This window comes from Bufo bufo, chromosome 3 (assembly GCF_905171765.1).
Source record: "Bufo bufo chromosome 3, aBufBuf1.1, whole genome shotgun sequence".
Taxonomy (NCBI): domain Eukaryota; kingdom Metazoa; phylum Chordata; class Amphibia; order Anura; family Bufonidae; genus Bufo; species Bufo bufo.
In genome coordinates this window covers 609,936,296-609,963,065 of record NC_053391.1, presented here as the reverse complement: position 1 = coordinate 609,963,065, position 26,770 = coordinate 609,936,296, and the positions used below count along the sequence as shown (strand labels likewise).

At 45.5% G+C, this 26,770-nt stretch overlaps 1 protein-coding gene across 1 annotated transcript in view; it reads right to left on the bottom strand.

Moving 5' to 3' along the window:
- Nucleotides 1-1,345: 1,345 nt before the first annotated feature.
- The window catches only part of GPD1 (glycerol-3-phosphate dehydrogenase 1), a 64,176-nt gene continuing 38,751 nt past the window's right edge, over nucleotides 1,346-26,770 (bottom strand). Inside the window, exons 6-8 of the mRNA XM_040426003.1 lie at nucleotides 17,588-17,821; nucleotides 10,512-10,618; nucleotides 1,346-2,477 (exon numbers count right to left, since the gene is read on the bottom strand). Coding sequence (XP_040281937.1) covers nucleotides 2,381-2,477; nucleotides 10,512-10,618; nucleotides 17,588-17,821 — 438 coding nt within the window. The 3' untranslated portion in view covers nucleotides 1,346-2,380. The remainder of the gene's footprint in view (nucleotides 2,478-10,511; nucleotides 10,619-17,587; nucleotides 17,822-26,770) is intronic.

Below are 26,770 nucleotides of genomic sequence, written 5' to 3'. Positions count from 1 at the left end.
CGATATTCTAATTTTTCGAGTTTCACCTGTACTTACCTGGCTCCCAGCACCGCTCGTGGTCCCCGCACCGCCGCTGCAGCTTCTCCCCGTGGGGGGGGGGGAGGGGGCGGGGAGCCAAAGGCAGACCGGGACGAGCCTCCCTAGTGTCACCTGCGATGCTAGGGATGCTCATCCTTGTCCCTGCCTGCCATTGGCTGGTCCTCCCCCTAACACCAGATGTTTATCAGCGTACGGGGAGAAGCTGCAGCGGCGGTGCGGGGACCAGGAGCGGCGCAGGGAGCGGAGAGCCAGGTAAGTGTATTCAGTGTGAGGGGCCTGGCATATGGGGGGGGGGGGCATTTTATAGTCTTGGATAACCCCTTTAAATGATAAGCTTCTGGCTGCCCGCAGCTTCCACTAGAGGGAGCTTAAAGGGGTACAAATAATCCCCTGTTCACTGGATAGGGGATAGCTAAAAGTGGGTGACTGATCGCTGGGACCCCCACCGGTCATGAGAACAGAGGACCCATATTTGCTGTTTGAATAAAGCAATAGTTGAGCATGCCCACCATCACTTCATTCGAAGTCTATCTCCAGTCCCATAGAGATGAATGGAGTGGTGGTCTTAATGCATGGACATTAATTTTAGAATTCAGCTCAATCAAAATTCCCACTCTGCTCCAAGTCACACTCATAGAAGGAAGGAAGCTGAGCTCTATGGTCATACTTGTCAAGGTCCTCCCACTGTAGAGCTGCTTACTTTTGATCTTAGCTCCGGGCAAAGCCGAAATTTTATCTTTTGAGAGGAGGTTGGCCTATAAAGGGGTTATCCACTCTTTTGCTATTGTCAGGATAAGCCATCAATATCTGATTGATGGCAGTCCAAAACCCTGCACCCCACAAATCAGCTATTTCAGAGTAACTCGGCACTGGAACTACACATACCATTGTGTGGGGGACGGAGCTGGTTACTGCAGCATTCATTTTAATGGGAGCAGCATTGCAGTAACCAGCTCCGTCCATTAAACATTGGATGGATCTGTGTAGTTCTGACACTTACGATAAATGCTGAAGCTACTGCAAAACAGGTGATTGATGGGGGGTGCAGGGTGTCGGACCCTTGCTGATCATATACTAGTGACCTGTTTTGAGGATTGGCAATCAATAGTAAAGGAACAGACAACCCCTTTAAGCCTTGGTACCTTGGTTATTATGAAAAAGTGAAATTGTGTAATACAGAAAAAGGAAATTCCTGTTACACATACGGTCTATTCGTAGAGCCAGCTGGGCCTGGTTAGCAAGACAAACCTTCCTGAAACGTTAATATATGCAGCAGTACATGAAGAAAAGTTCACACCAGGCCATGAGTGTTACTCAACAGTTTGTATTTCAATCAAATTTGTTATACAAAGGTTACATCCTGGGAAAATTAATTTCGACATTTAAGACAATGGATAATAGGTAAAGGATACCATGTTGCAATATCTTCTGCTATAAAATGGGGTTTTGTTAGATTGTAATTACAAACCAACGGTCTAAGGTTGGCACTACACAGCGATCTTGGCAGCGACACCAGTCACGGGATCAAAGATTTCTGTGTAGCACTGCAGCCTCTAAACCAAATGGGGCAGCAATGTGACCTCCAAGTTACTGCAACCCAGAATTGCAAAACATCCAAGTGTTGTGTTTTTTTGGGGTCTTGGTTGCGACATTCAGTTCAGTGGCTGCACTGCCACACGGTGACGGGTGTCGCTGCCAAGATCGCTCTGTAGCCCCAGCCGGGCACTGGTTCTAATGGCACAAATCAAAAATCTGTTTCATACATCTGAATGGGGTTATTTCTGCTGCATGTGCATGAATTTCTGCAATCCCCATTCAAATGTAAGAGGCAATCCTAGGAAATTCTGCAACAAATCGGTCGCATGTAAATATACCCTAAACATTTGCCGGCCATTGGAATAAAGTAGTCTTGTTGAGCTCTACACAAAGCTCTTACCTCGAGCAGTCACTAGTGTCAACCGACAGGTAACCATTCAACGTTTATATTCGTCATAATGCTGTTACATTAAACATCTATGCAGATTATATAGATAGCTTTTTTCTTCTAAAAACAAAATAAAAAATTCCCTTTGGGAATATACCTTAAAACTCTCAAAGCAAACATGGCTGAGGGTGGAAGAATCCAACCTTGTAATGTCTGCATCAACAAAGGCTTCTAGGTGGAGCAGCAAATACAGCTAATCTCAGAAATTCCAGACACTGGGGGTTAATGCAATCAAGTAGTAAGTGTAGATGTGTCCATGTACAGTGCACATCAAACAGACATATAATATGGGATTTTTCTCTATGGGAAGACCCATGAAATGTGGAGGGCTTTGACGGTCGGAGTTCACAGGTTAGTTTACATGTGCTCGGGGTGGTTCTGGAGGCAGGTGATGAACTCTGTCACTGGTTTTCCCTCATAGCAGATCTGATATACAGCAGTGAACAGCGGAAACCTGCAAGGCAAACATAATTATGTCATAGGTCTGGTTAATAAGTCCTGTCTGTATAAATTGATGAGAACCTGGATTTACTAAATGGCATATGGACATCAGGACCCCTATCTATGAGCCAAATCATTAGTTCTTAGTCTGGAAGACTTCGGCCTCTTTCACACGGGCGTCATGTTTTTAGCCCGGATAAGATGCAGGTGCGTCGCGGGAAAATGCGTGATTTTTCCACGCGAGTGCAAAACATTGTAATGCGTTTTGCACGCGCGTGAGAAAAATCGGCATGTTTGGTACCCAAACCCGAACTTCTTCACAGAAGATCGGGTTTTGGTTAGGTGTTGTGTAGATAACATGGTTATAAGGGAAAATAATAGCATTCTTAATACAGAATGCATAGTACAATAGGGCTGGAGGGGTTAATTTTTTTTAAAACTCACCTTAATCCACTTGTTCGCGCAGCCCGGCTTCTCTTCTGTCTTCTTCTTTGAGGAATAGGACCTTTGATGACGTCACTGCGCTCATCACATGGTCCATCACATGACCTTTTACCATGGTGATGGATCATGTGACAGACCATGTGATGAGCGTAGTGACGTCACCACAGGTCCTTTTCCTGTGCACAGCAAAGATGAAGACACAAGAGATGCCGGCTACGCGAACAAGTGGATTAAGGGGAGTTAAATTATTTTTTATTTTTTTTAACCCCTCCAGCCCTATTGTACTATGCATTCTGTATTAAGAATGCTATTATTTTCCCTTATAACCATGTTATAAGGGAAAACAATAATGATCGGGTCTCCATCCCGATCGTCTCCTAGCAACCGTGCGTGAAAATCGCACCGCATCCGCACTTGCTTGCGGATGCTTGTAATTTTCACGCAGCCCCATTCACTTCTATGGGGCCTGCGTTGCGTGGAAAACGCACAAAGAGGAGCATGCTGCGATTTTCACGCAATGCAAAAGTGATGCGTGAAAATCACCGCTCATCTGCACAGCCCCATAAAAATGAATGGGTCCGGATTCAGTGCGGGTGAAATGCGTTCACCTCACGCATTGCACCTGCGCGTAAATCTCGCCCTTGTGAAAGGGGACTTAAAGGCATTTTCCAAGACTTAGGTTATCAATATCAGATCGGTGGGGATCAAATACCCGGTACCACCATGGATCAGCTGCTAGCAGAAGCTGCGGCCACCAGAACCACAGTTTATACCGTGTAGTGGCCTTGCTGAATTACTACAGCTCAGCCCCCAATGTAGTGAATGAGAGATGACCTAAGGATAGGCCATCAATATTGGAGAAACGGTAAAACATGACTTTCCCTGGCAAAAAACGTTTTTTTTTTTCAGGGTGTTTCTCAATCCATATGGTGGCTCCCATGTTGTGTGTACTTAGACAATCTCTTTAGGGCTGTTTCACACGAGTGTGTCCAGGGCGGGAATCACGCTTGCAGGAGCGCACAGCATTATACTGATTTATGTGCCTCTGCATGACCTTACTGATTCAGAATCATAGTGACATAAAGCTATCAAAAGACCGGAGTAAAACGCCAGTCTATGATAAATGACCCCTATAATTTTATTTATTTTTTTGCAGCAATTAGTCTCGGCATGAAGAAGATAGAGACAGCTTGGGACCCCCGTTCGAAAACTCCAGTGTCACATAGGCCTAAGGTATCAGACAGTGAGGAATGTTTGTGTCGGCTCTGAGCTTTACACGCTGCTAGATGACTCATAAAAGGGAACCTGTCACCTGGATTTTGGGTATAGAGCTGAGGACATGAGTTACTAGATGGCCGCTAGAACATCCGCAATACCCAGTCCCCATAGCTCTGTGTGCTTTTATTGTGTAAAAAAAAACGATTTTAAACATATGCAAATTAACCTGAGATGAGTCCTGTATGTGAGATGAGTCAGGGACAGGACTCATATCAGGTTAATTTGCATATGTAGCAAATCGGTTTTTTTTACACGATAAAAGCACACAGAGCTATGGGGACTGGATATTGCGGATGTGCTAGCGGCCATCTAGCAGCCCATGGCCTCAGCTCTATACCCAAAATCCAGGTGACAGGTTCCCTTTAAGCGCTCGGCTACAAGACGACATTTCTCGCGCAACATTTTTTAGAATGATGGTCAATGGTGTATGATTACACCCACGTTGGATTTTTGTGCAACTGTCGCGTCGCAGTATGTCGCATGTCACAGTTGCGACACCAAACAATGTTGTAGCTGTACCCTTTTTGTCGGCAATGTGCGTAGCCTTAAATTTTCCCTCCTTTTTTGATCTGCTTCTGATTTTGGCTTCCAAAACTGCATCAAGAAATGTGACCGTGTGGCCGTACCCTTACAGGGAGTCTTGTTAATAAATCGAGAGGTTCAGTGCCAGGAACAGTCGAATGCCCACGGCTACTGCAAATATACAGGCAGCCGAAATCATACATTCACAGCATCAAATTAACACCCACTACGGCCCAAACAATAGTCTACGGAAGATATAAATTATAACCCCTGCTATTACCAAATTCAGAACCAGTCAGCAGAGATTTCGGTGCCCCTGGAGGGAAACAGGAGCATGCTGTGTCCGCTATTGAAGTGGTAACTTGAATGACAGCAGCTGATTGACTTTTCATTGTGTCTATTATGTCTAGTAATATGCCGCACTGCAATAAAACCATTCAGACAGCACATATACAGCAATTACTGCTATTACATCCAGAAAATGAAATGTGGGTGTCTGTGGGCAGGTAAGCACCGGAGACTGATGAATGACCGGGACAGACATGATTATGAAGTATGAGATGTTCTTAGTGTGTAATAGGGAACTGTAATGGAGCAAGAAGTCCACCTGTAGATCTGGCCATCCAGGCATTGGTCATTATTTTCTACATGGTGCTTACAATCATGGGTGGACTGGCCATAGACCCTACAGGGAAATTTCCTGGTGGGCCGTTGCCCTGAGGGCCACCCAAGCCCTGCTCATGGCCACCAGCCAGGTACATAAAGATCTGATGCTCTCAGCACTAATTAATTTAGGAGCATCAGGTACCTCTGCACCAGTCCAGCAGCCATAGGTGCCCACCTGAATTCAACTGTATTGCTGTCTTAACGATGATGCAGTATTTTGTGCTGCACTGTGGTATTTGGTTCTGCTGGGGTGGTATTTTGTCCTGCTCTACAGTATTACCGGCCCCACCTACTTCTGTAGTCCCAACTTCTGCTAATTTGGACCCACCTACAACATGGGGCCACCGGCCGGCATTCAGGCAATGAGAGAGCTCCAGCAGGTGTTCTCTGCCGGAAAAGCCTGCCAGAGCTCTCGAATGCTAGTGTAAAGCTAACCATAGAGGACATTCATTAGGATCCCAACAGCCATATCAACCCATCAGTACTCCATGATCGCACTGATGGGGAGACAAAAGGAGACCCTCCCTTTGTCTAACTACTTAGAAGCCATAGTCGCTATTAGCTGCATCAGCTAAAGGCCCCCATACACATTAGTGTATTGTCAGCTGAGCCCGCCGAGAACTGCAGGTTCGGCGTACACTCTAATGTGTATGTAGAGATCCCAACTTTTTCCCAACAAATTCGGCTGACCGCTATTGAAAGTGTATGGGAGCCTTAAGAGGTTAGATGCTAAGGACTGGAGTGATCTCTAATCCTAGCTATTACAGCAGAGTATTATCACCACGCTGTATATTGATGGTGCTTTGCATTAAATAAATAACACTAGCATTATAACTGTAAGGCGGGCGGTGCCAAGATATTAAAGGAACACTACATGAAAAGGTGATACACTGTGTTATGCCTAAAGGCCTAAGAGGAAGGTGCACACATTTTAAAGAATACATTTACACACTACCACTTTTCGTGGAGTGTTCCTTAAAGGCAGTGGCGTTGCAAGGGGGGTGCGGACCGCACCGGGTGACACCATTGATGGGGGTGACACCAGCAAGGCCGGCATTTACGAACCATTTGTATTGCCGTCCTCAGGAGAGGGAAAGATGTGACTGGGATTCGAACCCATGACCTTCTGTATCAGAAGCAAAGCACTGCGATGCAGCCTCTTCCTGTGTCCCACCCTGTATGTCCATATATGGAGTTAGTGCTTGTGTATTTCAGAAAAGCTTCTGCTGGGATTCGAACCCACGACCTTCTGTATCAGAGGCAAAGCATCTAACCACACGGCCAAAGAAAAGCCTTGCTACTGACTGAAAATATATGAGACTTCTACTGTACATCTATACACATGACAGCTGCCCTAACACACCCAGCACTGCTACATATGATACACATGACAGCTGCACCAGCACACTCAGCTCTACTATATCTCTATATATGACAGCTGCTCCAGCTGTCATGTGTATTAGATGTAGCAGTGCTGGGTGTGTTTGGGCAGCTGTCATGTGTATAGATGTAGTAGAGCTGGGTTTGCTGGAGCAGCTGTCATATATAGAGATATAGTAGAGTTGAGTGTGCTGGTGCAGCTGTCATGTGTATCATATGTAGCAGAGCTGGGTGTGCTGGGGCAGCTATCATTTATAGAGATATAGCAGAGCTGAGTGTGCTGGGACAGCTGTCATATAGAGATATAGCAGTGCTGGGTGTGTTAGGGCAGCTGTCATGTGTATAGATGTAGCAGAGCTGGGTTTGCTGGAGCAGCTGTCATATATAGAGATATAGTAGAGCTGAGTGTGCTTGTGCAGCTGTCATGTGTATCATATGTAGCAGAGCTGGGTGTGCTGGGGCAGCTATCATTTATAGAGATAAAGCAGAGCTGAGTGTGCTGGGACAGCTGTCATAGAGATATAGCAGTGCTGGGTGTGTTAGGGCAGCTGTCATGTGTATAGATGTAGCAGAGCTGGGTTTGCTGGAGCAGCTGTCATATATAGAGATATAGTAGAGCTGAGTGTGCTTGTGCAGCTGTCATGTGTATCATATGTAGTAGAGCTGGGTGTGCTAGGGCAGCTATCATTTATAGAGATATAGCAGAGCTGAGTGTGCTGGGACAGCTGTCATATAGAGATATAGCAGTGCTGGGTGTGTTAGGGCAGCTGTCATGTGTATAGATGTACAGTAGAAGTCTCATATATTTTCAGTCAGTAGCAAGGCTTTTCTTATGGCCGTGTGGTTAGATGCTTTGCCTCTGATACAGAAGGTCGTGGGTTCGAATCCCAGCAGAAGCTTTTCTTAAATACACAAGCACTAACTCCATATATGGACATACAGGGCGGGACACAGGAAGAGGCTGCATTGCATCTCTGACATGGAGGTAAGTAGAAGTGTTTATTTTATTTTTTTTAATACCCGACTGTTACTGCCATGGGGGGAGCAGGAGGCACTTGATACTGGCACATGGGGGGAGGGGGGTTGGCACGGCACCTGATACTGGCACATGGGGGGGGGGGAGATGGCATGGCACTATGATACTGGGACATGGGGGGGGTGGAGAGGCACTTTATACTGGCACTTTTTTGGGGGGGGGATGCAATGGCACTATGATACTGGGACATGGGGGGGAGGCATGTGATACTGGCACTTTTGGGGGGGGAGATGGCATGGCACTATGATACTGGGACATGTGGGGGGAGGAGAGAGGCACTTCATACTGGCACATTGGGGGGTAGATGGCACTATGATACTGGGACATGTGGGGGGGAGGAGAGAGGCACTTCATACTGGCACATTGGGGGGATGGGAGATGGCACTATGATACTGGGACATGTGGGGGGGAGGAGAGAGGCATTTGATACTGGCACATGATGGGGGGGCATCTATGGGGACACTTACTGGCACATTATTGGGGGGCATTATGGGGGACACTAGGCCAGCAGCCTATCAGAGGCCGGACACTGAGGGGCATCTACAGGGGCACTATATATGGGGCATTTTATACTGGTACATTATGGGGGTCACTAGCAGGAAGAAGGGGGAAAGGAGCACTATGGGGGAATTCATTGGGGGCACTATATAGGGGTATTTTATACTGGGACATTATGGGGGCACTATGGGGACATTAGCTCAACTGGGGGCATTACAAGGGGGTATTTTTTGCACTGTCACATTAAAAGGAGAATTATTTCTACTGGGGGGGGGGGGGGGGGGGGGGCATTATGGTGGGCTTTATTACTCCCACATGGTATGACCACCTAGTAGCAGCACCAGCCTCGCCCTGCTCTGCTATCCCTCTGCCCCTTCTCCAAATCCTTATTATGAAATCTTTCTCATTAGGATAAAGCACATCAGCTCCGCCGAGCCCCCGGCCAAAGTGTTGAAGTGTTGTCCGAAATCCCCAAGGGCCAAGCCAAGTAACTGTAAGTTTTCATGTGAAATATGTTTGTTATACACATATAGCCTACACTGTGCCACACAATATACAGTATACCTCTACACTGTGCCACACAATATACAGTATACCTCTACACTGTGCCACACAATATACAGTATACCTCTACACTGTGCCGCACAATATACAGTATACCTCTACACTGTGCCACACAATATACAGTATACCTCTACACTGTGCCGCACAATATACAGTATACCTCTACACTGTGCCACACAATATACAGTATACCTCTACACTGTGCCGCACAATATACAGTATACCTCTACACTGTGCCACACAATATACAGTATACCTCTACACTGTGCCGCACAATATACAGTATACCTCTACACTGTGCCACACAATATACAGTATACCTCTACACTGTGCCGCACAATATACAGTATACCTCTACACTGTGCCGCACAATATACAGTATACCTCTACACTGTGCCGCACAATATACAGTATACCTCTACACTGTGCCGCACAATATACAGTATACCTCTACACTGTGCCACACAATATACAGTATACCTCTACACTGTGCCCCACAATATACAGTATACCTCTACACTGTGCCACACAATATACAGTATACCTCTACACTGTGCCACACAATATACAGTATACCTCTACACTGTGCCCCACAATGTACAGTATACCGCTACACTGTGTAGTCTGTTCTATAAGCACCATTGTTTTGTGGTGGCGGACAGAAAATAATCTGGAAGTGCCCCTCCCGAGACCAGGCTCTGACTGCTAGGGGGGGGTCTGCTGAGCTAACGGATGCCCCCTATGGCAGTAGCACCACCATAGCCCCCATATATGGCAAAAAAATTTGCTTCGGGGAGGGGGTGGGGGGGGGGAGGCCTGTGACACCATTTTCTACCGCACCGGGTGACACCAGCCCTAGCAACGCCACTGCTTAAAGGGGTTTTCCAGGCTCCATATATTGATGACTTATCCTCAATATAAGAGCTCATGAACGTGATTGTTGGTGTTTTTGATGTCTGCAAATTGCAGATCCACAAAACATGGATACTGGCCTCGATCCGCATTTGTGGAACGGAACATCCTGCCCTCTATAGAACTGTCCTATCCTTGTCCAGGCCTTGATTGGTCGGATCTGAGTCTGAGACATTGTATGTTGAGCTTAGTTTCAACTTACGATGGGTCAGAAAAGACTATTGTATCCTGAGGCCATTGTATCTTGAGGGTCCACTGTACTAGTTCCATTCCCAAAGGCTGCAGGGAATAGGTGATGGGTAGGGTGTCGGACCCCCACCAATATGTTATCCTGATCATGGAAAACCTTTTTAAAGAAATAATGCTTCTTGCAATTTTGGTTAATAAGCTCCCTTGCTAAAAGAAAATCATCCAAAAGTCCTCCAAGTGGCATCTGTTTTAAATGTCATAGGGCACATTTTGCTGACAGGGTCCACCCATCCTCTTTGCACTGTGCAATGTTATTAGGTTCATTTTGCACATAAACTGTAGCTGCCACTCCTCAAACTAAAATCCCAACAGAGAAACCTTCTGCCTTCAACTTCTCGGCAGGAGAACTGAGAAAGGGCTGTGAAAACCATACAACCGCTTAGGTTTTTCTACCCAAGGTACTAACCGAATGTAGCTGAAATATGCCCAGGAGCTATGTAGGTGATGTTCTACGCATATAGTAAGTAACAATACTCTTCCCCTGCCATGTCTACTTACTTGTCCACCATGTTTTTGCTCTTGAGGATGTGGTTGAGTTCGGCTGAGGTCTGTGGTCCCTGCAGTTTTTGTCCGTTCAGCATTTCTTGCTCCAGCTGCTCTATAGACTGGAATAGAAGAAGTGATCTCTTAGGTCTTTACTGCCAGAGAGCAACATACGATAGGTTTAAGAAACATAGAGATAAAGGGGGTCATTTATTATGCTGAAATACACCTAAATTAGACGTATTTCAGGCGCAGATGGCGGCGCAACGGTTACTTATGCCGCTATCTGCGACTTCGCCCTGCTCATGCCAGGTCTAAAAAAGTAAGTGTGGCGTGGGCACGCCTGGTTTAGGTGTAGAAGATGGTCTAAATGTAAGACAGCTCGGAAGTTGTCTTACATTTACAACTGGCGCTGGAAGCGCCGAAGTTATGGAGAGAACGGCGCCTCTTCATAACTCCAGCGGATCCACTGCCAGCTATGGGGCTTTATTAAGACCGGCGTCTAAAACGCTAGTCTTAATAAATGTGCACCAAAGTTTCTATTAAAACAACAGATACCAAGAATTGGAGAAACAATAGAGATTTGGCAGAGCTGGACATGCTCTTTATGAAGCCCAAGAAACACGTGCCAAATGTGCCAGCCACAGTGCCCCCTTAACCGGGACAGCCACATTGCTCCCACAAATGCTATGCCACAGTATACTCGCTTGGTCCCACAATCTTCAGTCCAAAGATGCAGAAATGTACATGTAAGGCTACTTTCACCTCTGCACTTTCCCTTTCCACTATTGAGATCCGTCATAGGACCTGAATAGTGGGGGGAAAACGCTTCAGTTTTGTCCCCATTAATTGTCAATGGGGACAAAACTGAACGAAACGGATTGCACCAGAATGCATTCCGTTCCGTTTGGTTGTGTCCCCATCGCAGACAGAATAACGCTGCGAGCAAGACGGATCCGTCCTGACTCACAATGTAAGTCAATGGGGATAGATCCGTTTTCTCAGACACAATAGAAAACACATCTGTCCCCCATTAACTTTCAATGGAGTCCATGACGGACCCGTCTTGGCTATTTTAGAGATAATACAGCCGGATCCGTTCATAATGGATGCAGACGGTTGTATTATCATGACAGAAGCGTTTTTGCTGATCCATGATGGATCCAGCAAAAACACTGGTGTGATAGTAGCCTAAGCAGCCACCCAAGGATCATCAGATGCAACTTACTGCTCCTGGATTGATCTCTATGACCAGAAAAGGAAAGAGGATTGTGAATGTTTAACTAAGAGATGCTGCATTTTTCTGTATAATCAGCAGTATTTATTTTCACAGCCAGTTGGTACAGTCCCAACGACTTTGGGCATCAAGAGTTGTGAAGCAAATTATAAAACTCCCACCTTGAAGAAGAAACTTTGTTTTGATGCTAAACCCTACCTAGACCTACTGCATACTACTTTGACCAAAATGTTGTAATAGACCTAGTCGGCCTGAGCCTATAGGCAGCTCTGGAGGAGGGATGTCTGCCCAAGGGAAAATGTCCAGAAGTTAATTAGCCCCTGGCTGGGGGAATGAGAGAAGGTCATCCAAGAAGGGAAATGGGCACTTGCAGAGGGCACTAGTTGGGGTGCACTACAATGTTCTGTTTTATTTTGTAAAAGCGCGATAACCAGTAGACAAATACTGACAAATATGTCAGGACATAAATAAATGATAAAGACAACCTGTGCCTACAAGTTCTGAGACATAAATTCCAAAATGAGAACTTTCTTACAATTTGTCTCCTTGAATACTTAAAAGGGTTGTCTCACTTCAGTAAGTGGCATTTATCATGTAGAGAAAGTTCATACAAGCCACTTACTAATGTATTGTTAGTATCCATATTGCTTTCTTTGCTGGCTGGATTGATTTTTCCATCACATTATACACTGCTCGTTTCCATGGTTACAGACCACCCTGCAATCCAGCAATGGTGGTCGTGCTTGCACAATATAGGAGAAAGCTTCAGCCTCTCTGGTTGCCGGGACCGTGGGAGCGCACATAGGCTAGTTTTTTTTCCCTATATTGTGCAAGCACGACCACCACTGATGGATTGCAGGGTGGTCTGTAACCATGGAAACGAGCAGTGCATAATGTGATGGAAAAATTAATCCAGCCAGCAAAGGAGGCAATATGGACAATCACAATACATTAGTAAGTGGCTTCTATTAACTTTCTCTACATGATAAATACCACTTGCTGAAGTGAGACAATCCCTTTAAGACTTCTTTGCCATAGGGTTTAATAGTCAGGAGGAACAGAAAAAAGGCCAACATGCCAGATATGACTCCTGGATCTCATTGTGCCATTGTGGCCATCTAGGTCGTATACATATGTATGTTAGCAGTTCAAGGAATTAACTGAGATGAATGCACTAAGCTGAAAGGTCTATACTGTTCATTTCATATTTAGGCTACTTTCACACTGGCGTTTTTGCTTTCCGTTTGTGAGATCCGTTCAGGGCTCTCACAAGCGGTCCAAAACGGATCAGTTTTGCCTGCGTTTTGGTGTCCGTCTGACGAAACTAAGGGGACGTCAATGGGGACGGATCAGTTTTCTATGACACAATCTGGCACAATAGAAAACGGATCTGTCCTCCATTGACTTTCAATGGTGTTCAAGACTGATCCGTCTTGGCTATGTTAAAGGGATTCTGTCACCAGATTTAACTCTATTAGGCTAGCTGACATTAGCGATTTGCAAAATGGAGACCTAATACAGCCATACATATTCAATAGCTGTCAGCCAAATGTTATCTCTCCCAACTCCACCATATACAGTTGCAAGAAAAAGTATGTGAACCCTTTGGAATGATATGGATTTCTGCACAAATTGCTCATAAAATGTGATCTGATCTTCATCTAAGTCACAACAATAGACAATCGCAGTCTAATTAAACTAATAACATACAAAGAATTAAATGTTACCATGTTTTTATTGAACACACCATGTAAACATTCACAGTGCAGGTGGAAAAAGTATGTGAACCCTTGGATATAATAACTGGTTGAACCTCCTTTGGCAGCAATAACTTCAACCAAACGTTTCCTGTAGTTGCAGATCAGACGTGCACAACGGTCAGGAGTAATTCTTGACCATTCCTCTTTACAGAACTGTTTCAGTTCAGCAATATTCTTGGGATGTCTGGTGTGAATCGCTTTCTTGAGGTCATGCCACAGCATCTCAATCGGGTTGAGGTCAGGACTCTGACTGGGCCACTCCAGAAGGCGTATTTTCTTCTGTTTAAGCCATTCTGTTGTTGATTTACTTCTATGCTTCGGGTTGTTGTCCTGTTGCAACACCCATCTTCTGTTGAGCTTCAGCTGGTGGACAGATGGCCTTAAGTTCTCCTGCAAAATGTCTTGATAAACTTGGGAATTCATTTTTCCTTCGATGATAGCAATCCGTCCAGGCCCTGACGCAGCAAAGCAGCCCCAAACCATGATGCCCCCACCACCATACTTCACAGTTGGGATGAGGTTTTGATGTTGGTGTGCTGTTCCTCTTTTTCTCCACACATAGTGTTGTGTGTTTCTTCCAAGCAACTCAACTTTGGATTCATCTGTCTACAGAATATTTTGCCAGTACTGCTTTGGAACATCCAGGTGCTCTTGTGCAAACTGTAAGCGTGCAGCAATGCTTTTTTTGGGCAGCAGTGGCTTCCTCTGTGGTATCCTCCCATGAAATCCATTCTTGTTTAGTGTTTTACGTATCGTATATTCGCTAACAGGGATGTTAGCATATGCCAGAGACTTTTGTAAGTCTTTAGCTGGCACTCTAGGATTCTTCTTCACCTCATTGAGCAGTCTGCGCTGTGCTCTTGCAGTCATTTTTACAGGACGGCCACTCCTAGGGAGAGAAGCAGCAGTGCTGAACTTTCTCCATTTATAGACAATTTGTCTTACCATGGACTGATGAACAGCAAAACTTTTGGAGATACTTTTATAACCCTTTCCAGCTTTATGCAAGTCAACAATTCTTAAATCGTAGGTCTTCTGAGAGCTCTTTTGTGCGAGGCATCATTCACATCAGGCAATGCTTCTTGTGAAAAGCAAACCCAGAACTGGTGTGTGCTTTTTATAGGGCAGGGCAGCTGTAACCAACACCTCCAATCTCATCTCATTGATTGGACTCCAGTTGGCTCACACCTCACTCCAATTAGCTCTTGGAGATGTCATTAGTCTAGGGGTTCACATACTTTTTCCACCTGCACTGTGAATGTTTACATGGTGTGTTCAATAAAAACATGGTAACATTTAATTCTTTGTGTGTTATTAGTTTAAGCAGACTGTGATTGTCTATTGTTGTGACTTAGATGAAGATCAGATCACATTTTATGACCAATTTGTGCAGAAATCCATATCATTCCAAAGGGTTCACATACTTTTTCTTGCAACTGTACATACACATTCAGTTCAAGAATTTGGCAAGGGGTGGTGCCATTTAAATTTTTGCCTCCTGCCCCTGGCCACAAAGCACTGAGGGATGGGGGGCCCAAGCTGACCTCTTGCACCAGGGCCCATGAGCCTTTCGCTACGCCCCTGTAACCTACTCTATATAAGACCCCTGGAAGGATTCTTAAGAATGGTCAAGGAAAATGTAAAACTTTTATGTGAACTTTCATCTAATTTCCTAGACAACTAACAATTTCACAACCTCGTGCTCAATGTAGAAATGAAATATGTCATATAATACAGATACAATGTAATAGTTTTACAATCAAATAGAATCAAAGTTCATGCTTATCATCAGATAATGTTCTACATTAATCAGGAGATTTTATTGCGCTTTAAAGGGGTTATCCAGGAATTTGATACTGATGGCCCATCCTTAAGATAGGTAATCAATATCAACACTCTGCCGATCAGCTGTGTGAAGAAGCCGCTGCGCTCTCCGGAGCTCTGATGACTGCTGGGGCTTCTCACAGCTTACCAAGCACAGCGCCATACATTCTATAGTGGATGTGTTTGGTATTGCAGCTCAGCTTCATTCACTTGAAAGGTACTGAGCTGCACATAGGCCACAGGACCAATGTACAGTGATGTCGCTAGGAAGAGGCCTAAGCACTCAAGGAGATCCACGGCCTCTTCCAACAGCTGATCAGAAGGGGCTGTTGGGAGTCAGACCCCTGACGATCTGATATTGATGACCTATCCTGAGGACAGGCCATCAATATCAAACTCTCAGTTAAGCCCTTTAAAGGGGTTGCCCGGTTTCATGAGGAATCCAGACATCACATGAGGACACTAAACTGAGAAATATAACTACAGGGGGCACTGCAGACGGCATTATAAATACTTGGGGAGCTTCAGGGCGAGCATTATAACAGTAGGGGTCGATATAAATACTGGGGGCACTGTAGGGGCATTTTAAATCCAGAGGACATTAGGCGTTCCTATTACTACTGGGGGCTCTATAGGAGGGACTTATAGATCCGCCTTATTTCTACTAAGAGCACTGTGGGGGTCTTATTACTACTGAGGGGTCAGTAGATAGCTCTATTACCACTGGGGGGGACGACAATAGGGGGGCCTTATTTCTACTGGGGACTCTGTGAGGGTATTATTAATACTTGGGGGCTCTTCTACTAATGGAGGCACTCTTTGGGAGTGTTATCACCGTTGGGGGCACTGTAAAGGGGAGTATTACTAATGAGGGCATTCTAGAAGGGAATTACTATTGGTGGGACTATGAGGAGTACTGTTACTATGGGGGGCACTCATTTTTTGTGTCACACTCTGCAGAGACGAGGCGGCTGAGAGAAGTTGTCCGGACCCCGGACCGAATGGAGAAGATGATGACACAGAAGATCTACATCGGAGGAGACGTCACCTGGGAGGCCCTGGATGTGAGAGGTACGTGCTGCTGTATAGCAAGTACAGCAAAATGTCTTCAGTGCTAATGTTTGCTGGGGGGGGATGCGGTTGTTCAACTTAGAGAATTGGGCCATATGCATTGGTGCTTGGGCCCCGGATCTTTTGAGACCCTAGCAACGCCTCTGCCTTTAACTACTGGTGCTCATAAAGGGCTCAATACTGATTGGATGCAGTGGATTCAAAGTGAAACTGGCTTTATTGCAGATTTTGTGTTTAAGGGGAGCGTCAGCAGATTATTTTTGTATCTGTTCTATTAAAAATAATTGTATTAAGAGAACCTGTTATCAGTTGTTAAACCACCACACCACCTTTCTAAATGTATGCACATTTGACCTCCGTAAAACAGGGCATATACCCGGCTTAGAAGAGTCTGGCATCTTTACAGCACTATGGTACAAGTGAGATATGCAGAGAAAGGGTTAGGTAAGCACTGAAGACATCGGACACTTGCTCTGTGGCATCTATGTGTGCTCTATGTGATCTGTGGCATCTATGTGTGCTCTATGTGATCTGTGGCATCTTTGTATTCTGTGGCATCTCTATGTGATCTGTGGCATCTCTATGTGTTCTGTGACATCTCTGTGCCTTCTATGTCATCTCTATGTGTTTTGTGACAGCTATGTGCTCTGTAGCATCTCTATGCGTTCTGTGGCATCTCTATGCGTGGGTTCTGTGTCATCTGGGAGTTCTGTGTCATCTCTATGTGTTCTGTGACATCTCTATGTGTTCTGTGACATCTCTATGTGTTCTGTGACATCTCTGTGCCTTCTATGTCATCTCTATGTGATTTGTGACATCTCTATGTGTTCTGTAACATCTCTGTGCCTTCTATGTCATCTCTATGTGATCTGTAGCATCTCTATGCGTTCTGTGGCATCTTTATGCATGTGTTCTGTGGCATCTTTATGAGTTCTGTGGCATCTCTGTGTGCTGTGGCATCTCTATGTGTTCTGTGACATCTCTATGTGTTTTGTAACAGCTATGTGATCTGTAGCATCTCTATGCATTCTGTGGCATCTCTATGCATGGGTTCTCTGGCATCTCTATGAGTTCTGTGGCATCTCAATGTGTTCTGTGGTATCTCTATGTGTTCTGTGGTATCTATGCATTCTGTGGCACCTCTATGTGTTCTGTGGCATCCTCATCAGTTTAACACCAAGGAATCCACATGTTCTTACCTTTCCAGTGCGGGCAAATGCTTCACCAACTTTTCTATTCCTGCCTCCATAACACGTGGTGATCAGATCAGCCACGCCGCAGCTCTCGAGGAAAGTGGCCGATGTAACCGGTCCAGCACAAAACATTTTGGAAAAGGCAATCATCTCCATTAGCCCTATGCGAATAATAGCAGCTTTTGTATTATCTCCAAAACCAAGTCCATCACAGAAGCCAGCTCCAACAGCGACAATGTTCTAGCAAGAGAGTAAAAGAATCATCAGTCATATCCCCAAGACAATATGTGTTCTCACCTCATCCGTACATATCACCTCATCCGTACATAGACCGCTCCTCTGTGCTGGTGTCGTCACCAAGTTTACTGCTAGGTGGAACATGGCTCCTCCTGAGAGCTGCTTATGTAGACTACCACCGTCATGGTGGTAGTCTACATAAGCAGCTCTCAGGAGGAGCCATGTTCCACCTAGCAGTAAACTTAGTGACGACACCGGCACAGAGGAGCGGTCTATAGTGCTGCCATACGCTGTGTTGGAAGTGGGTACTGTGCAAAGGTGCATAGTACCCGCCTCCAAAATACCCTAGAGCAGCGCTGTAGACCGCTCTTCTGTGCCGGTGACGTCACTGGGCTCACTGCTAGGTGGAAGTCTGAGCCTAGCATAGTGAGGAGAAACCTGGTGCGTTTCACTCCTTCATCGGGTGATTGGCGGCAGCTTTAGATGGGCAGATTGTCATTAACGTTGTTTGGTCAATGTATGATCGGTGATTTGGCTCACAATCACTGATGGAAACCAGGATTGGAGCCTCCACAGACATAAGGTATGAAGGAAAGGTCTGCTCCTGTTCTGTGTTGACCTGCACTTAGTTTTGTCTGAAGGTGGATTTAGACGGGCCGTTGAACAGCAGATTGTCAGGAAAGAAGCGTTTTTTTACGTTAGTCGGCTGCTCGTTCAGTGGGGGTGAAGCCCTGCATTTACATCACCTCCACAGTTTGAGGACAAGGGATTGCTATCTCTCGTCCTCATACAGCTGCATTGTTTCTAGGCGCCACAATCTGCTGCCCAGAAACGATAATCTAGGTGTCTGCACGAACGACAGTTTAACCCGGTGAATGAGCGTTTCGCTCATCGATTGGGTATTCGGCTGCACCTTTAGATGGGCAGATTGTCAGGAACGAGCGTTTGCAGGAACATTCATCCATCATATTCTGCCTGAATCCACCTTGACAATCACTGATGGGTATCACTGACTTTGTGAAAGGTACACTTTCTCTATAAAGGGGTCGTTTCAGCAAACACGCTGATGGCATATCACTAGAACATGCAAGGCCAGACCATGGTGCTAGGAAAGCACTGATCACGGCGATTGGACCCCTGCCAATCCCACAATGGTGACATACCCCGGCGATATGAAACAATGTCTATGCTGAGACATCCCCTTCACACAACAGAACAATAAAAATGAATGGTTAGTTACATTTGATGCAGTACAAAAAGGTATAAAACTGGTAAAAGCGGGATATACATACAAGTACAACCGTCAAAGGCACAACATAACCGTAACAGAGGGATGCAAAAGGGATGAAAAAAAGAGAGATTTCACTCTAGCAGCAGCTTTGAATACGTTATCTCGGCCTCAGTCTACTGAAGGCGGCCTATTAGAACGGCACTTCATTTCTGTCCCGATACAGATACAGCTGTTCGCTGTCCTCGCCATCCACTGCTCAGTGGAGCAGAATGTTCTTCCTCTATTGTAATAAGCCTCATTACAGCAGATGGCAAGGTAGGGAAACAAAAACTATACCAGCCGAGTGTCTTCTAATGAAATCACATTAAATAAAATACTAATTAAACAGTAATTCAGTCGCTCACACTTATTCAGCATTTACAAAACTTGTAATCTGTCCCTTTACTTCACGCAAACTGAAGTCGGGGACGTTTGACTGCGGCTGCACATGCGGCAGGAGCCCGACTGAATGCACCTCTGTGGCTGTGCCCCCTGGACAGTGGTCTACCAGCTTGTAATGTCCTCTTCAAATGAGCTACATGGAAGTGCGTGGAGAAGAAGACACTTGTGGGGTCATTTATCAAACTGGTGCAAAGTAGAACTGGCTTAGTTGCCCATAGCAACCAATCAGATTCCGCCTTTCATTTTGGACAGCTCCTTTGGAAAATGAAGGGTGGAATCTGATTGGTTGCTATGGGCAACTAAGCCAGTTCTACTTTGCACCAGTTTGATAAATGACCCCATTGATCTTTGTGGCAAGGACAACTGCTTTTGTCACAATACCTCCTGTATCTGAGCTAGGGCATGAAAGACGACCTGTCACCTCTCCTGACATACTACTTGTATTCCCCATGTAATAACAATTCTGGAGCATCTGTTCTTATGACTCTATGATGTGCCATTCCTGTATTAGTTATGAATGATTACTAGCAGTTTGCAGTGAAGGACCAGATGGGAGTTGCAATGTGAGGAGGTGTCCCTGCACAGTCTGACATTATCCAATCAGTGCTACCAGTATCAGACTTTGCAGGGACCCCCTCCCAACTGGTGACACCCATCTAGACCTTCATTGCAAACTGCTACCAATTCATTCATAAATTCTAGCAGGAATAATAAAGGAATGCTACACCATGGAGTCATAAGAATAGATGCTCCAGAATTGTTATTACATGGGGGGTCAAGTAGTTACTAAATCAGACATGTCAGGAGAAGTGACAGGTCCTCTTTAAAATGGTAGAACAGCAAGTCCATGGGCATTAACTCTGCGAGGCCACTTACTGTCTAATAATACATACCTGCTAAAAATGTTGCTAGTGAGGGTAGATGGGAAGAGAAGGGTTGTGCCCTCTGCTCTGTCCCTTGTGTGCCCTGTTGAGCTGGCACGAGACTGTAAGAGGCGGACAGATGTCTGAAAGGCCAAAACCACCACAAACATGGACAACCATAGTATAGTTATAGAATAACTCCAACCATTGACACTAATGGCATATCCATACTTTGCACCATGGTTAATAGATGAAGAACTAAGTTCTCCACTCCTAACTATCAGGAGAACGGGGTCATGGGACCTCCTCTACACAAAGAATGAGGGGCACAAAAAGGATGTAAGTGAAGGGTGAGAAGGTGGGTTGGCTGTTTCTGCAACACCCATAGACTCAATGGTGAAAGCAGCTTGGGGTCTCCTAATTACTTACCCCGTCTTGACTGATTTGCTTGACAGATCAGGGGACCTTTACCGATTAGGCCAGGGGTGCACAACCTTTTTTGGTCTGGGGGCCGCATTGTCACATCGCACTATTTCAAGGGCCCGCAAAAAAAAAAGTTAATCAGCGCTTGTTTGCATTAGCCTATTACACAGGCTAATGCAAAGTGACTGGGGAGGAATGATCACTACCACAGTCATTCCTCCCTCATTCACTTCTATCGATTATCGGCAGCACATTCCTGATTACACGGTGAGATGTGCTGACGATAATTGTACATCTTTCATCCTGATAAAATATGCAAATCAGCCGACAAACGAGCGATTCCTTTTATCGGCTGATCAGCGGAACGATTAGGCTCCATTCACACGTCCGCAATTTTGTTCCGCATTTTGCGGAACGGAATTGCGGACCCATTCATTCCTATGGGGCAGCACGATGTGCTGCCCGGACACGGAATTGCGGACTTCCAGGTCAGCAATTCCGATCCCGAAAAAAATAGAACATGTCCTATTCTTGTCTGCAATTGCGGACAAAAATAGGCATATTCTATAGTGCCGGCAATGTGCGGTCCGCAAAATGCGGAACGCACATTGCCGCTGTCCGTGTTTTGCGGCTCTGTGGATCCGCAAAACACGTTGCGGACGTGTGAATGGAGCCTTATACCGGCCAGATATCAGGAATGAGCGCTCCTATGAACTCTTGTTCCCAGTAATTGTCCAGAATATCGTGCCGTGTAACACGGGCTGCAGCATGGCCCTGAAACAGAAGATTCATACTTTCCTGCTCCCTGCTGCTCCCGCTGTCTCCATCTTCTGGTTCCGGAGCTGTTCACATCCGGCTGGCTATTGGCATAGTCACTTGTATCTCTCCAGCCAATGACTGGCCTCAGCGGTGATGTGGCCACAAGCAGCGTTTCACAGCTGAAGCCAGTCATTTGCTGCAGAGGTGCTCTGAGACCGGATGATGGAGACAGCGAGAGCAGCACGGAGCAGGAAAGTAGGAATCTTCTGTCGGGGGCCATGCTGCAGGAACTTGTTAAAAATCATTTTAACTAGAAAACTCCTTTAAGTGGCGACGTTTCCTTCTTGCCTCCTATTCCTTCACTGCAGAGGACGGCGCTCACTGGTTATTACCCCCTTCTGCAACCCCAGATATACTGTAGGTGCCCTGCAATAACCAGTAAGCACTTTCCCTGAGGGCTCGCGCACACAGCCATTGTTTTAGGGTCCATTCAGACGTCCGTTCAATGGTCTGCACCTGTTCTGCAATTGTGCGGAACGGGTCCGGACCCATTACCATATTTTTCGCCCTATAAGACGCATTTTTCCCCCTCAAAAGTGGGGGGGAAATAGCAGTGCGTCTTATGGGGCAAATGCTGCGACCATCTGGTGAATATGCTGAGAGGGAGGAGGGGCTGGGGGCCCGCATCTGTTTCTGTAATGGCAGTAGGGCCCGATGCAGTCACTGTATTCTACTACACCGGGCCCCGCTCACTGTAGTATACGGTAATCATATTTAATTTGTGACTATTGTTTAAAGTATTCCAATCATCTTAAATCTAGCGCTGTACTACTTACTACTAACTTCTTGGCAGTCAGGAGGCCGGGCGGGCGGGTGCTCGTAGTGTAGCTAACTACGCTCACTGCGCCTGCGCCGCCCAGTTTATGAAAGAAGCAGGCGGCGCAGTGAGCTATGCTACGAGCGCCCGGCCTCCTGACTGCCATGAAGTTAGTAGTAAGTAGTACAGCGCTAGATTTAAGATGATTGGAATACTTTAAACTATAGCCACAAGTTAGATATGATTACCGTATACTACAGAGAGCGGGGCCCGGTGTAGTAGAATACAGTGACTGCACCGGGCCCAGATGCTGGCCCCCATTCACTACACAGGGACACTGTTATAGGGGATCTGTGGATGACACATAAAATTATTATACAATATGTACAGTTTCACATAAATGGGGTGATAATTGTAATGGTTTTGGTAATGGCGTATTTTTCTTTTATGTATTTTACTATTTTTTCTTTTTTTGTAACTTATTCTTTTAAATATATTTCTGCTACAAAAAGACCTTTTGGGAATTTTTTATTTTGCACATTTTATTTTATTTTTATTTTTTTATCATCACTATATTATTTATTTCTTAAATATATAAAAAAAAAATTGCACTATTTCCACTGTAACTGGAGCATCCAAAGGAGCCCCAGTTACAGGGAAAACCAGCCTGCTGAGGGGGGCTTTGTACAGGGCAGAGCTGGTAAGGTTCTGCTGTCCTCTGCCCCTGACATCCAGCGATCACGTGATCGTCGGGTCTAAACTGCACAGCGCGCCGCTCACCTGTGTGAGGAGAAGGCAGGAGCTGTAACCCTGCAATTGTGCAGGGCTCTGGGCAGAAACACAGCTGATCGCACGATCAGCTGTGTTTCTGCCCAGCAGGACGGAAGCAGCAAACCATGGCTCTGGGGGCAGCATGCGGCCTGCAGGTTGTGCACCCCTGGATTAGGCGTTCCAACTAGACAGGAGTGAAGCATTGTAAAATGCGATTCGGCTGCTCTGCCGAATTTTACAAAAAAATTTGCTATGTGACTAATTACTTTGTCACGAAGTGCATTTCTTTATAAGTAATGGGTGCGATGACAGGGATCGGCGATTGCGTTGCTCCCAGTTATTGTAATCCTCAGATGCCGCGTTCATAGCTAATCTCCGCATCTGACAGTAATAATACAGTGTAAAATGTAAAAAAACTAAATTACATCCTACTTACCTCATCAATTTGCTCACGACAGGCTGGCCGCAAGCATCTTGCTTAAGAATCTGGCGCAAAACCACGGACGGCCTGTGATGACGGGTATTTTGTGCAAGTTCTTCAAGCAAGATGGCGGCGGCCGGCCTGCCGCGAGCCAATGGATGAGGTAAGTAGAATTTTTTTTGTTTTTTTTTTACACTATTTCAGGTAAAATCGATTCGCTACCACAAAGCACAAGGAAATTCCAATTGACTTCAATTCACTCAACACTAGTTCCAACAGTACAAAAAACAGCAACAAAAGATGTAAGTAATAAAACCTATCTGTTAGGTCTCTCATTGCTCCAGCACTGATGCTCCGGTGTCCCTCCATATCAAAATTTTGATGGAAACTTGTCTAAAATCAGTTGTTTGCATGGCTGATTAATATTCTATAGGGGAAAATTTTAAATAACCAACATTTATGTGAAATTGATAGTTCTGCAACATGTATAGGAAATATAGCGGCATTCCTGTAGGTACGCTAGTATGTGGGCACTTGGATAAGTATGGGACTATTATTTAAAGCATTATATGGCAGTATTTTGTGGAAAAAGTAATTCCAGGTAAATTTTATGTTAATCTTTACCTCATGGGACATTTCTGTGTGTGCGTGTGTATTGATAGAAGGGGTTTAGAGGGGTTGTTCCACGAAAAAAATATTCTACGGTTTTCAAACTAGCACTTGGATCTGAATACTTTTGTAATTGCATGTAATTAAAAATTTCTCATAGCCACTGAGTTATTCAATAAAATGTATCTGTATAGCGCCACCTGCTGTTTGTTATTTTATCTGATTTCTTTGTCCTGCTCACTGAGACGGCCGCACATGCTTAGTTTCATCCTTCAACTGCTGTGACAGGGAGAGATCTCCAGCAGAATGGACACGCCCCCTGAGCTCCAGCAGAAGGGACACGCCCCCTGAGCTCCAGCAGAATGGACACGCCCCCCTGAGCTCCAGCAGAATGGACACGCCCCCCTGAGCTCCAGCAGAAAAGATACTCTCCTTGAGAGACTTCTTGATATCAATCTAAAAGAGCCATGAAAGAACAGATCTCTGGATACAGGTATAGGGCTGGTTTTAACTTTGTTAGGCCCCATTCAGACGACCATATGGCTTTCGTGCAAGTGTTGCGGACCGCAAACAGCGGGTCCACAATACACGAGCACTGGCCGTGTGAACTCCGCGCTGTGGCGCAGACCCACTGACTTGAATGAGTCTGCGATCCGCAACATATGGCAACAGATAGGACATATTCTATCTTTTGCGGTGAGGCGGCTTCCTATCTGTGCCTCCGCACTCCAAAAGATAGAACATATCCTATCTGTTGCAGATCGCGGACCCATTTATGTCAATGGGTCTGCACCACAGTGCGGAGTTCACGCGGCCAGTGCCCGTGTATTGCAGACCCGCTGTTTGCGGTCCGCAACAAGGGCATGGCGACCATATGGTTGTCTGAATGGGGCCTTAGAAAGAGACTGTCATGTTCTATATGATATCGGATTTTATTTTTTACATTAATCATGGGATAAAACCTTCAAGACGCCATACAGATATAACTGTAACCCGCTGTGCAGGAGTGTATATACTGTATAAATCTTTGTGCTGTATAAGCTACTGTATTATAATCCTCTTATGTATTTGAGGTTTTATACCCCCTCATCGCCATGCAATCAAACAGTATTGTAAATGAAAGTAGCTTCCAACAAATGTCCATTCTGACCGAGAACAAAGATTTCGAGTGAGATTGAAGTCGTATTAACTATTTGTTTAAACATTAACTAAATAAAGAACCATTGAAACTCCAGGCCTGGCAGCCACAGGACAAGCAGCAAGCGCCAAGCCAAAGTCAATAGATCCCAATTGCATAATAGCAAGTAAACAGCCCTGTGTGTGAGCAGAATCATTATCACTGGGTGACGACCGGGTCTGCCCGCAGCCAGGACATCAACAGGACATGGGAAATTCGGCATTAGGAAGTCAGATCTGTGAACGTTTTGGAAAATATCATATTGGTAGACCCCCTAATACAGATCAGGGAGGGGAGTTCCAAGAATGACTTTGGGGTGTACCATTCCTGTATTATTCCTGCTAGAAGTTATGAATGAATTACTAGCAGTTTGCAGTGAAGGTCCAGATGGGTGTTACTGCAGTGATCAGCAGGGGGGTGCGTGGAGGATGGGAGTGGAGGCAGTTATGGCTTTGAGAGTGTTGGTAAAGTGCAAGGCAGGAGGGCCGGTTGATGCATGCTGGAGGTTGTGATAAATAAAGTCTTTCTTTACTGTAGTGAAGATGGGAGTAGTAGTACATACGGCAGTAAAAAGGCACAGTTCCAAAAGGATACATACACTCACCTAAAGAATTATTAGGAACACCATACTAATACGGTGTTGGACCCCCTTTTGCCTTCAGAATTGCCTTAATTCTACGTGGCATTGATTCCACAAGGTGCTGATAGCATTCTTTAGAAATGTTGGCCCATATTGATAGGATAGCATCTTGCAGTTGATGGAGATTTGAGGGATGCACATCCAGGGCACGAAGCTCCCGTTCCACCACATCCCAAAGATGCTCTATTGGGTTGAGATCTGGTGACTGTGGGGCCATTTTAGTACAGTGAACTCATTGTCATGTTCAAGAAACCAATTTGAAATGATTCGAGCTTTGTGACATGGTGCATTATCCTGCTGGAAGTAGCCATCAGAGGATGGATACATGTTCTCATTCTGTTTACGCCAAATTCGGACTCTACCATTTGAATGTCTCAACAGAAATCGAGACTCATCAGACCAGGCAACATTTTTCCAGTCTTCAACAGTCCAATTTTGGTGAGCTCGTGCAAATTGTAGCCTCTTTTTCCTATTTGTAGTGGAGACAAGTGGTACCCGGTGGGGTCTTCTGCTGTTGTAGCCCATCCGCCTTAAGGTTGTGCGTGTTGTGGCTTCACAAATGCTTTGCTGCATACCTCGGTTGTAACGAGTGGTTATTTCAGTCAACGTTGCTCTTCTATCAGCTTGAATCAGTCGGCCCATTCTCCTCTGACCTCTAGCATCCACGAGGCATTTTTGCCCACAGGACTGCCGCATACTGGATGTTTTTCCCTTTTCACACCATTCTTTGTAAACCCTAGAAATGGTTGTGCGTGAAAATCCCAGTAACTGAGCAGATTGTGAAATACTCAGACCGGCCC